Raw genomic sequence first — 13,884 nt, 5'->3', positions numbered from 1 at the left:
ACTCACCATTATTATCAGTGCGAATACATTTAAACTTTTTACCTGTTTGCCTCTCGACTAAAGCTTGGAATTGTTTGAACTTTCAAAGCTTAGTTCTTTGTTCTCAAAACATAAGTCTAAAGCTTTCTTGAATAATCATCAATAAAAATAATAAAGTAAATAGCTCCACTAAAAGACCGTACCTTTAAAAGACCACAAATATCAAAATGCACCAATTCTAAGAAGTCTAATTTTCTTGAAGGTTGATACTTCTTAAAGGATAATCTTCTTTATTTGACAACCATGCAATGAGAATATTTCTCTAGCTCTGCATTCTTCAAACTGAAAAGAACATCCTTTCGAGCCAAACAATTAAGTCATTTTTCACTAATGTGATCAAGTCTTCTGTGCCACAAGCTACAAACTTCTTTACTTTTAACCGCATTCACACTACTTTTTGCATTCATTGAATGCATCACATATACTTGAAGTACCTTTTCTCGAGCCACCACTAAGTTGCCTTTAGTAAGATTCCATTGTCCAAAGTTGAAAGTGTTTACAAAGCTTTCATTATAAAGTCTTTTAACTGAAACCAAATTCAAGCGAACATCTGGAGCGTGTCTAACATCTTTGAATAGCAACTTCATTCCTATATTAGTCTAAAGACAAACATCTCCTACACCAATCACCTTGGCCAAGCCATCATTGTCCATCTTAAGCACTCCAAAATTACCATGAGTATAAGAAGTGAAGAACTCCTTCTTTGGTGTAACATGTATTGAGGTGTCACCATTAATTACCCAGCTAGACTCATCATCAAAAACAAGGTTGACCTTGTACTCATAATCAACAATATCAACAGTAAGAAGATCATCTGAAATAGCAAATATACAATCATTATCACATCATCCTTCTTTTCTTGCTTACCTTTGTTCTCCTCTTTCCAAAAAAAAATAATATTTTTGGACGTGACCCATTTTATGACAGCAATGACATTCAATGTTCTTGTATCTTGACTTGGATTTACTCCTACTTTTACCTCTACTCTTTTGACCTCTTCTCTGATTTCTCCCCCTATTTTCAATGATTTACATTTTAGACTGTGAGTTTGTGACAAAGAATTTTGCGTCTTCTTTCTCACCTCTTCATTTAAAATGTCACCTTTAACAAGTTGTATGTTCACTTTACCATTCGGAGTAGAATTAGTAAAAGAGATACGAAATGTCTCCCAAGAATCCAGTAGAGTATTTAGCAACCACAATTCTTGAACCTCATCTTCAAACTTGATTCCCATGTTTGACAACTGATCGAGAATCTCTTAAAATTCATTTAAGTGATCTAATACCTGTGACGACCCCTTCTTGTATCTCAAATTCATCAACATATTCAATAAGTACAATTTATTATTGCCAGACTTGGAAGTATACAAAGATTCAATTTGATTCCATAAAGTCCTAGCACGAGTCTCATTAGCAATGTGATTATAAATATTATCATCCACCCATTTCCTGATAAAATCACAAACTTGTTGGTGTTCAAACTCCATTCTTTATCTGTTTTAGATTTTAGTTTTTGTGTAGAAAATACAGGTAAATGTAGATTTTTGACAAATAACAAATCCTTCATTTTGTCCTTTCATAGATAGTAATTAGTGTCATTCAAACTTATCATCCTAGTAGAATTATTTTTCTCCATTTTTCAGGCAAGTAATAACCAAATGCCCAAAATTGAGCTTTGATGCCAAAAAATAGAAATAAAATACACAATTTTCTACTTGTAAGAATTAGAGGAGCAATAATACCACTTACAATAAGTATTAACAATAGCACAATAATACCCAATAGCAGCAGAAAAATCACATAAACCAGGCAAACTAACACATTAAGATTTTTAACGTAGAAAACTTCCTCAATGTGAGAAGCAAAAACCACGAGTCACCAAGACTAGGAAATACCTTCACTATAATAAAAAAATAGGATACAAGAGAGTCACAAATTACTGCACAAAACATGCATACAACAAGCCAAACAATCCAAGTTTCAAAGCTTATAAAAGAAGAACAAGAAGATAAAAATACCACAAAAACAGAGCTGCTATGCATGGCCAATATCTCCAGCTACAGACATCGAATTGAAGATCTGAATAGTGAAAACAAAGAACCAAATGTTTGAAACACACTGTTCAAATTTGAACTTGATCCAATGGTTAACGAATTTGCAGCGACTAATTTAGAGAAACAACTTTGTATATATGCAAAAATAACTTTTTCTCCTCTCTTCTCTCTAGTTTTTGGTATTCTTTTTGCAAATGAGATCTCTCTCACTCAATCCTAACTCACCTCAACCACTTCAATTATTCATAGACCTGACTATCAACATTTGAACTTTTTTTTACGTAAAATGAAAATCCAAAAAACCCAACAAACTAAAAACACACTCATAAAATACATTCGAAGCAAATATACTACTCTCTATATATATATTAAATAATGCTAATTAGAGTATATACTTATAACACAATCAGATAATTAAGGTCCCATTATTGTTACTACAACTTATTTACACTGAAGTTTAATAACTTGGAGAAAGTAAATAAAGTACTAATATTTATCAGATTGGATTTAAATCAATAACATTCAGGCTAAAACCGTCCAAACTTTCTATTTTTTTATTTTATTTATTTAAATTACAAACATTTATTTGTCATCCATTCACACGGTCATGAGATTATTTCAATTCAAATTATTTTATGGCTTTTAATGTATAAAAATGTTGATTTCATAACTTATTATTAATGGTAATAAAAGCACCAAAATGTACCTTGTATTGTTAATGTCACTAGAACCTGTTATATATACTCTCATTTATGTAAATTAATGTTATATATCAAATAAAAAAATTTAAGAAACTAACTACTCTATATACAATTCAGCAGTCAACTTTTTTAAAAATTAACTATATATTCAAAAAATATGTACTCTCTTATCCTTTTCACCTTTTTTTAATCTCTTCTTTCTTTGCGTCTCTTCTTTTTCTCTCCCTCTACACAGTCTTTTTCTTTATGTCGCCTCTTCTCTCCCTCTCTCCTTCCCTCAGCATCAGTGCCACCAATATCCTTAACAAAAGCAACATAAATCTCACCGGCATTATTTCTGAAGTTGCCCTCCTATATGATAACATAGAGGGCGGCACAAGCACCACCACCGATGCCAGACCACCCATAAGGGAGGGCCAAGTGCCCCTGGTAGCGGGTTCTTGAGAACATTGAAAACTATAGGGCCGACAGCTCGCATCCCTCTATGCTGCCTCTCCCTCCTCGTCTCTCCTTCCACGCCACCTCTCCCTCTACAGTTCTTCTTCTGTGGATCACCTTTGAAAGTTCTTCTACAATGATTTTAGATGTTTCTTTTTGTTATGTTTAAGATTTTTTTTATTAGGTTTTGAATATTCTTTTTATAATAATTTTGGATGTTTTTTCATTTAGTTTTAAATGTCTCTTTTTTTATATTTCTTTTTTTAAAATAAAAAACATAAAAAAAAAAATAAAACATAACAATCATCATCTACATACTCTAAAAAAATAACATCCAAAGCTAAAAGAAAAGAAATATTCAAAATATAATAAAAGAAATATCTAAAATTAAATAAAATAGCGTGACGGAAGAAAGTGCACGCACGACAGAAAGAAACAAGGGCGCGGTGGAGGGAATCATACACGGCAAAAGGAATTAGGAAGCGCATACACAGCGAAAAAAAACGCTGAAAAAGAAAGAAAAATGTGAGAGAGAAAAGTGATTAGAGTTTCAGATAATTTTTGTTTTCTACTATGTAATAAAATTAAATTTTTAGAATGAATTACATATTTTTTTAATATTTTTTAGATTTTGTTACAGTTTAACTAATAATTAATTAGTATTTTAATTGATTATCTAGTTGAATTAATATCAAAATTAGCATAAAATTAAAGTGAATTTTTTATTTGTCTAAAAGAAAAAATGTGAGAAACAATGATAGGAGATTATTTATGTGAATTATTGGTATAAAAATTCCATTTAAGGCAATAAAATAGAAAAAGCGTTTGTATTGCAATAATATGAAGTCAACAAAGTAACATGATGAAAATATATATTTAAGGTTAAGGTTTTTTTTGTTGTATGTTAAAATATTTTTATTGTTAATAAAAATAAAAAATATTTTTGTCAACATATTAAAAATTGGAATCAATTTTAGTAATTTATCCTAAATTAAATTTTTTTTTTTAAAAAGAAAATTTTGTGTGTTTGAGATTGTATACATGAATAAATACGTGAATTAAATCTATTTCATGTAATGAGAAGTTTAATGACAAATATTCCGTTATTTTCTTAAGTATTTGTTAGTGATGCGATTTTACTATTGTCTTAGACAATTTTATTAAAATGTTGCTTTTTGAGTTTCGAACTATATATTATAGTAAACTAGTGAAATACCCGCGCATCTTTTAATCAATTTTATAAACTCCATACGTACTAATTATACCTGCGAAGGATCATATAGAAAATGAAAAATGTAATAATATTAATATAATTGAATCTCAGTGAAAAAATTAACTACAAAACTATTAATTGGGACGCACTGTGTAGAAGTCTCAGATATTTTTTTTAGATTTTCTGACACAAAATTGATTTTTTATATTTGTTTTTTAATATGTATTTAATTTTTATTTAAATTTTTGTTCCATGGATATGAATTAAATAATTTACAACAACAATCAATTTATTTATTTCAATCAAATTGAATTAATAGTACATACTTTTAATACCAGTTGAACAGTAACTATCTAGAAATATTCCAAAAAAATAAAATCAAATCACGGGTCATATAAGGACTTAATAGGTACGTAGAGTTGGTCAGTGATAATGTAATATATTCAGAAATTGTTTTTGTTAAACCCTGATTCGAAACTCGTAGTTTTTCAATTTTTTTGTGTTGAATAAGTAATTGGGCCTTTTTGGTATAATGTATTGATCCATGATGATGAAAAATAATTCCGGATCAGTTGGTTTAACGGGTTAATCGAAACCGTATTATTTGACCGATTTGATTGACCTTAAAATCACTTGAAAAAACTAGTAGAAATCCGATCGAATTGATGGTTAATCAGTGAACTATTTGAATCGATTCGGTTTTTTTATGTGACTGGTTCTGGAAATCACGTTTAAAATGGGCATCGCTGTAATGGAAAAGATAATCTCTCACTCTCCTTGTCTAATACTAAACCTAAATACCTAATAACCCATACATGATTCACAGATTCAATTCACACTCCTAATAGTCATAGCAGCCACCTTCTCCGTCATCGAACGCCTCTCCTCTGCCAAAGGTGCCATTGTTGTCGGTAATGTGACTGATAGTAGGGGTGTTATCGGTTCGATTTGGTTTGATTTTGGACCAAAAACCAACCGAACCGATATGTTCGGTTCCTACAGGCACACAACCGTTCGGTTTGCTGCTTTTACAATAACCGAACCGAACCGAACCAACAGCAGTTTGGTTCGGTCGGTTTTTTCGGTTTTTAATTTCTAATGAGTAAAATATGAATCACAATAATTAGAGGTTTAAAATAGTCAATAAACTGAAATAATAAGAGTAAAACATTGAAATGGTTAGGGATTGGAGATTTTTGTTGTTAGGTTAAAGGTTAAAATGGTTAAAACATTGAAATGGATGCATATCTTCGGTTCGGTTTGGTTTGGTTCGGTTTCTATCGAGCCAACCGAAAACCAAACCGAACCGATCGGTTTTGTCAGGAAAAAACCAAAAAAACCGATTTTTTTGGTTTTTAAATCGGTTGTTGTAATTTTCGGTTCGGTTTGCGGTAATTTTCGGTCCGGTTTGGTAACTTACACCCCTAACTAACAGAGCGTCTAGCCGCTGTCCTCTTCTGCTCCAGGCTCTGTTGTCTCTCTATTTTACATGCGCATCTTCCTCTTCTGCTCTGTCTGGCGTCATCTGTCTCTTTGCTAGCCAAGGCCGTCCCGCGCAGCTCCTCCATCGCCCTGTTGAAGCATCCATTTACACTCTTAATACCCATTTTGGTCCTCAAAGAATTTTGGACTAGACACTTTAGTCCCCAACTAAAATTAATTACTCAATTGGTCCCTAACAGTTAACTCCGTCAGTCACTTAGGTCCTTTGTGCTGTCAACTCTAACAAAAGACAAAATAGTCTCTGACAACTCTAATAGGGGACAAAATGGTCCCTGACCTCCTCTGTTCAGAAATGACACTGTTCTCTTCCAATTTACATAATATCTTGCATAACACTAACAGTCTAACACTGTAACTTCAAGCTACACAATGCACATTCTGCAACTTCAACTTTCACAAGAAGAAAAATTCTCAACTTGTTCTCAACCAATTCATACTCAGAAAACTAATGACTATGTCTCTCAAGTACTTGTTGTCTTCGATGGATCCCATAAATCTATACAGTAAGTCTGATTTGTTAAGACCCCTCGTTGTCGTTTCCATCTCCCTCCTCTTCTGCCCTATCATCTCCATGACCACATTGTCCACTACTCCAATCGCTTCCTTCAACTTCTTCTCCGAATCAATATTCAGTAATCACTTCAGTTTCCATATGAGTGGCAACGTCGACATTTCTCGTTGTACTGATAGCTTAGATGCGAGGTGGAAGCTGTCTGCCAACTTGGACTTCAGAAAAGAAGGAATAAAGCACTCGAGGTCCATTTCAAATGAGAATTAGCATATGATGTCAAAGGATAATCTTCTCATGATGTCCTAATGTCCAACAATCTATATTGCTTGCCGGAGAGTGGAGAAAGGCGTGCCCTTGGGGTAGTTGTAGAACTTGGTCTTGAGGGTGTGGTGGATGTTGTCGGGGTTGGATATGATGCTGTTATCGAGGATGTGGAAGTGGATGCATCTGGTGGGTGAAGTGTGGAGGAGGTGGGTGTACCAGTCACAGAGATTTAGAAAGTATGTGGTCCATGACATGTTGAGGTAGGTGCAACACGCGTGACAGTTACACCATGATTTGATCTTGGAGCTGAAGAAGAGGAAAAAAAGATGGAAAAGAAGACTGTGAAGGTGAAAAAGAAGAGTATGAATGTTAGCGTTATGCGAGATATGATGAAAATTAGGGAAGAACAGTGTCATTTCGAACAAAGGGGTCAAGGATCATGTTGTCCCCTGTTAGAGTTGTCAGGGATCACTTTGTCCGCTGTTAGAGTTGTCAGGGACCATTTTGTCTTCCATTAGAGTTGACGGAGCTAAAGACCTAAGTGACTGATGGAATTAATTGCTAAGGACCAATCGAGTAATTAATTTTAGTTGGGGACTAAAGTGTCTAGTCCGAAATTCTTTGAGAACCAAAATGGGTAAATACTCTACCTAATAACCCATACATGATTCACAGATTCAATTCACACTCCTAATAGCCATAGCAGCCACCTTCTCCATCATCGAATGCCTCTCTTCTGCCAAAGGTGCGTCATTGTCGGTAATGTAACGGACAGAGCGTCTCGCCGCCGTCCTCTTCTGCTCCAGGCTCTGTTGTGTGTTGTCTCTCTATTTTACATGTGCATCTTCCTCCTCTAATCCGTCTGGCGTCATCTGTCTCTTCACTAGCCAAGGCCGTCCCGCGCAGCTCCTCCATCGCCCTCTTGAAGCATCTATTTCTTCGTCTTGTCTCCACCTGTGCTACTTCCAGCTACGATTTGTCCCTCGACCAAGCTCAGCCTTGGTCGCCTGGAGACCTTATTTCACCCCTCCCAATGTTGCTCGCCTCAATTAGGTTCATGAGTCTCAGTTTTGTTTTTTTTTTATTTTGAACACATTTCGTTGATAGTTGCTGAGTTGCTATGTTGTAGAACTATAGGTTATTCTTGCTTCTTTAGTTTTATTTAATTGTTCAATTTCATTGTTTCTTGCCTTCTTGCTATGCTATTTTTTCAGTTTAATTATTGTTTTGCATTCTAGGTTGTTGTTTTTGTTGCCTAATAATTGCTACATAGTGGTTGCTCTTATTGATTTATTAGTAATTAATGCTTTATTGCTGTCTTGATTTTCGTTATTCATAAACTTTGAATTTGTTTTTGACTATTTTATAATAAATTATATTCAAAACATTCTGTGAATTTGTGAATTTTTGAATTTTACAAACCTAGTTCTTATTAAATTTAAGTGAAAAAATTCTATATTGAATTTATAATGATTTTACATTATATTTAATTAAATTGGTCTAATTACGATTCAACTCCGGTTGAATCATTGAACCAGTCACTTCAGGGTGATTGGTTCGGTTCTTGCAACTTTGTATTGATCTATTGCTGTTATTCATAAAAAACGAATAAAGGGAACTTTCCCTAGAAGATATTCTTAAAACCAACTACTTTTCTTCATACACTATTGTGTCTAATTAATGGTCATAAATGTCTATCTATCAAAATCGCCAAACAGAGTTGTTGTATCTATCCATATAAAGAAAGTCAACCATAGGAAATGGACTATTTTAGATTTTTGTATGGTTGATCCCTTGATAATCATAATAGCTCTTTACAATATACCCTAATTCTATAGATATGCCTCTTGTTAGTTTGGTAACCTCCAGATACTTGGTGTTAAGATGGAGTGGATTTTATTATTCATTTGTTAAAGATTAAATAGGCGAAGCTTAAAGGTATGTATATTCTATGTCCCATGAACATCTTCCTTTCTTTTGTGTTGTGTTATTTACTTATTTTCTTTATTTAGATAATATTGGTTATTTAATTTGGTGTATACTCGATTTATTACTTATTTAGATAATTGTGCTTTCTCTACTAAAGCATTTGAATCATTTCGTGGGTACAGATTGTCACTTATTTTGAAAAATTTGTGGAGTATTCTAGGGTAGGATGCTTGATTGCAGAAAGAGAAAAGAAGTTGAGGATCTTATTGCATCAAGAAATGAGATTCCTAAAGCTCCTTTAAATGAAGGAGTCTATAAAGTATGTGGGATTGATGGGGAAGATGATGGTTCTTACTATGTGATACTTGTGATGCCGAGTATCATACATATTGTCTGAATCCTCCACTTGCAAGGATCCCTGAAGGAAACTGGTACTTCCCTTCTTGTGTCGATTGTAAGCATACCACTGAAGATGTTGCAAATCATGCACAGATTATTGGCAATCGTTGAAGTAAGTAATTCCAGGAGAAGTTCATTCTCTTTGATTGGATGCGCTGACTCATTTATCTGCTACAATGGAAGAAAAGGAATACTGGGAGTACAGTGTGGGCGAGGTTTGTTAATCTTTATATTTTCTGTTCCTTTTATTTCATGCTGCTACTTTTCTTTTATTTTCATTTTTTTTCCGTGAATTGTATTACTTGATATTTGATATGTCATATTTTGCGTTGAACAGGAATCTTTTCATAGTTATTGAATACTAGTGGTATATCGTATATGCTGATTTGATTCTTTTTGCATTGATGATATACTGTCTTAATTCTTGTAGTTGGAAATTTACATTTCTTGCTTGATTTCCTTGATAGAGCTCTTTCTCTTGTATCAGAAAATGATTTTCACCTTTTAAAGTTAAATTCTAATTTTGACATATTATGTTTTATGCTTGTTAAAGTTGACTACTGTTATTTATTGGTTTAAATTGCTATTCTTTGCAAGCTGTTTTGTGATGGCATATTTCTTTGATTGTCCAATTGATATACATCTTGTATTTGTCCATTCATTTAAAGCAATGAGACATGAATCAATACGAGAATTATTCTCTGCTTCTCATGCATAAATTTAAATTTTTCTAGCAGTGCTATATATTGAAGTCCTAATTTAAAAAAAATAATTTACATAGAAAGTTAAACAATGAATATGGTGTTATTGAATACACCCTTACAGTTGTTAAAGGTTTTAAAATAAATGTAAGTGTATTCATTATCTATTCATTTGAAAATGTTGAATTGAATAGTTCATCACTTACAATATATTCAATAGCATTCAAGTTATCGCTATTTTGTAGGTTGTAGAACCTTTAGTTTGTAAAGGAGAGTTTTGTGATAAGATTTCTTTTTTACTAATAATTTTGTTCATTAATTGGACTTGGGATAGAAAAATTTTAAACATGTAATAATGGAAATACTGAGCATGTGTTGTGGATTAATATTTTAGTGATGGCTCCTTTATTTTAGTCGTAAAATTATATATCTAATACATATCTTGTTATATTTAACACTTTAAACTTCCCGAACTTGTTTTATAGATTCAATTGCAAAAGAAAGCAGATCATGTAATTGAGTCCTAGATTCTACGATGCCACATTAGGCTTTGATTGTGGGCAGGGGTTTATTTGCCGATATTATCAATGACGTGTAAGCATTCATTAAGGCGGCTACTTACAACCTAAATAATTGCATTAAATTGTTAAATCGTCTCTTGGAAGCTAAGATACAAATAATATAAACCTTGCATCCAAAATATTTTTTCAAAATGAGTAAGTCTTATATGTGTACTACATTGCATCAAGTTGGCCTTCCATGGGACAACTTAAATTATGAAATTGAACTCAAAACAACATCATTCTATAATTGTACACCAAGTGTGATACTAATGGTAACAGATTAACAAAGCAACGATTTTTCTAAAGAACTGAGTTTGTGATAAGATATGTTGATTGTAAAATCTCTCAAGATTTGTTTACATATGTCGGCAAAATCTACAGAAAGCATAAATGTGCATATAAAATGGTTAATTGTGTATAAAAATTTACTTGTGAGTTGTCCATTTGCCAGATTTATATACAACTTAGGGATCAATAGTTTATCTGCAATGAAGTGTAACTTAATAAAAAAGTAGACACTTGTACATTACACAACTAGGTGCTAATGTGATACATAAATCATAATAGTCTTCTTATAATATAAGACAATCACTATAATATCAAAAATTGAATTGTGCATAACTTTCTTTTGGGTGAATTTCATTCAATAATTCGACAATCACCTTTTAATGGTTTCATCATGTAATATTATATCTCATTATTTTTTCTATATAAAATGGTTAACCACTCACAAATTGGTGCAGTTTAACTTGAATACTACATTGAAAATATCAACGATGAATATAATAATATTAACTCTATTTTTGAAGCTTATACACACTGCCATATTATTCCCTATATTATTGAGATATAATATAATCTAAATTTATTCAGAAAAATTATATTGGAAAGGAATGCATATACAACTAATCTTTGATATTGTTTGCCCATCTAGATATTTATCATTATTACAGGTAAAATTTCAATCTCCATTTATAATTGTAAGAAGGAGCGTAGATTAAAATACAGCATAATACAAGTTAATAAAGCATTGCTTGGTAAAAATGACTTGATAGTTAAAGTCTTTAGTTATGCAAAGTTACATTTGTGAATCTAACACATAATCATAAATAAAGATCATAAACCACCTTATATCATAAACTACCTTATAAAAAAATAACATTAACTGAAGTTTTAAAACATGCATCTGATTAGGAAAATTACTCATAAAATAACTAGCAGGTGATACTAAGATTTGTGTTTTGGAATTAACTGAATAACTAACAAATGATCATACAACACATAATTAACAAATAATGTAACATCTGTGTTGAAAATATACCCTTGTATGACTAAAGTTAACATCTTTAATTGGTTGGGTACCTGAGAATTACCTATTAGAGGATCATAAACTAAACAATTAGCTTATCCTAGTATAATTATAAAAGCATATGAATCTGGTATAAGATCATTCAAGTAAGAAGACTAATAGACTTTTTGGTATAAAAGGTAATTCTAATTATGTTACATGTGAACCAATTCATAAGTTCTGACATCCTACAATATTGAATATCATTTGATGTTTCGGAAGACTTCTTGGTAAACCACATTGCTTGTCTCTAAGGTAATCTAATCACCATGACATAACAAGATCTTGAGACCCTTTCTATTAGTAACTCTAGAAACGACAACATACAACTGTCCATGTGTAAAAACAGGCTTTTTCAATATCAATCCAACCTTTGACAGAGATTGGCCTTGGCTTTTGTTAATTGTCATCGCATAGGACACTATTATAGGAAATTGCCTTCATTGAAACTTGAATGGAATCCTGTGGTCAAATGAGCTTAGTGTCATCCTTGGAATAAAAATCTTCTTACCGCACCTTTTGCCTATGATGCTTTTCGCTTCTATTATGTGCTTGCCAAGGTTTGTCATTACCAAACGTGTATCGTTACATAACCCCATTGAGTGATAAATGTTCCTTAGAAGCATGATTGGTGTTCTAACTTTAAGAGTAAGCTCATGATTTAGCACTCCTGAACATCTAATTGTATTTAAGAACTCTGGAGTGTGAATGCTTGCTAGTATGTCATTGCTTTGCTCAGTTGGACACGTTTTGTCAGAGCTATAGTATGTTTGTGCCTCGAAGGGATTCAAACTCACCATGTATGAGTTAATATCATCAAAAATTTGCAATGTAGGAGCAAGAATAGCACGATCTTCCACTGCAAATTGGGTTACCGTACAACAACATAACTCAGGATAGATTGCATTACATATAGCCTCAATAGGATCGACCCAATCCTTGATCAAAATGTCCGCTGGTATCTTTACTTTCTTGAGGCCATCAATAGATTTGCCACATTTACCATTACCAATATTGAGTATCCATTGAGCACACTCTTCTAGCTCGGTTGATCGTGCATGTTCATCCTGTGCCTGAAGCCGCTTGTTTCTTGTCAATGTGAGTAACTTACAACTATTCCAAAGATATGAGGAATTGATAGTTGCACTAACAATTTCTTGTCTACTACTTTTGGGTATAACGGAAAATATTTGATTAAAGTCACCATCAAATACAATAGTCTTTCCTCCAAACGATTTTTCTTCGGTTTTGGTGTCCTTCAATCTAAAAATGTCTCTCATTGTTCTGTCAAGCGCCTCGATGCAATGTTTATTGACCATGGGAGCTTCATCCAAAATTATAAGCTTAACTTTGATCAATAAATTAGCCAAAGTACTTCCCTGCTTTATGTTGCAAGTAGAGAATTCATCAAGGTCGAGAGGAATCGCAAATCAGGAGTGAGCGGTCCTACCGCCAGGTAGTAGTAAAGAAGCTATGTCACTTGATGCAACAGTCAACACGATCTTGCCATCCGACCTTAACCCAGAAGCTAATGTCTTCCAAACAAAAGAGCGACTACATCTAACATAACATCAAAGAGCGACTACATCTAACATAACATCAAATTCAAAAGAACAAAAGATAATGAGAAAATGCTTCAATGTAAACCATAGTGAATGACTTTGTAGCGTTTCTATTTTAAACTGGATATAATCCTTGCAAGTGCATAGTGACTAATTTGACATAAACATTTTCATGCCATGTATGGTGAATGAGATGCTCCCTTTTAGTTGTCTTATATCTAAACCAAGAGATAAAGATATTAGTTATCTCAGCATCATTTGCCTCTCCATAATTGCTCTTATCATCAATAACTGAAATTATATCCCTATCATCAAATAAAGAAGGGTTGTAAGGTATACCAATGCCAGATATCTGAAGCATTTTGTTCTATTCGAGCTCATCATGACCATGTTTGATCAGTTGGCATATTATGATGTGCCTGGTGAAACCAACATTTTTTTTTGTGATATGAAACTAACACTATCATTGAAATAAGAGCATGATAGATTGACCTAACACCATCAGGTATTAATGCTTCAGAAAAAACTTTCCTTTGTAGATTGAATGTGACAATGGATATTGGTTTCACATTATCCACTCCTCCACATCCTATCCAATAAACCACCCCTTCGTCAATAATTGACTTAGGACCCAATTTTTTCACATTGCTGGTGTAAACA

At 32.9% G+C, this 13,884-nt stretch overlaps 1 protein-coding gene across 1 annotated transcript; it reads right to left on the bottom strand.

Moving 5' to 3' along the window:
* Positions 1-11,922: 11,922 nt before the first annotated feature.
* On the bottom strand, positions 11,923-12,981 carry LOC107610532 (uncharacterized). Its single transcript, XM_088495367.1, has 2 exons — positions 12,174-12,981; positions 11,923-12,083 (listed from the first exon to the last, which is right to left on the bottom strand). Exons 1-2 carry the CDS (start codon positions 12,979-12,981, stop codon positions 11,923-11,925), a joined length of 969 nt encoding a protein of 322 aa, XP_088351493.1.
* Between the last annotated feature and the right edge of the window lie 903 nt (positions 12,982-13,884).

Source organism: Arachis ipaensis, chromosome B8 (genome assembly GCF_059453495.1).
Source record: "Arachis ipaensis isolate K30076 ecotype BB chromosome B8, ASM5945349v1, whole genome shotgun sequence".
Classification (NCBI taxonomy): Eukaryota; Viridiplantae; Streptophyta; class Magnoliopsida; order Fabales; family Fabaceae; genus Arachis; species Arachis ipaensis.
This window is presented reverse-complemented; position numbering and strand designations above follow the sequence as displayed.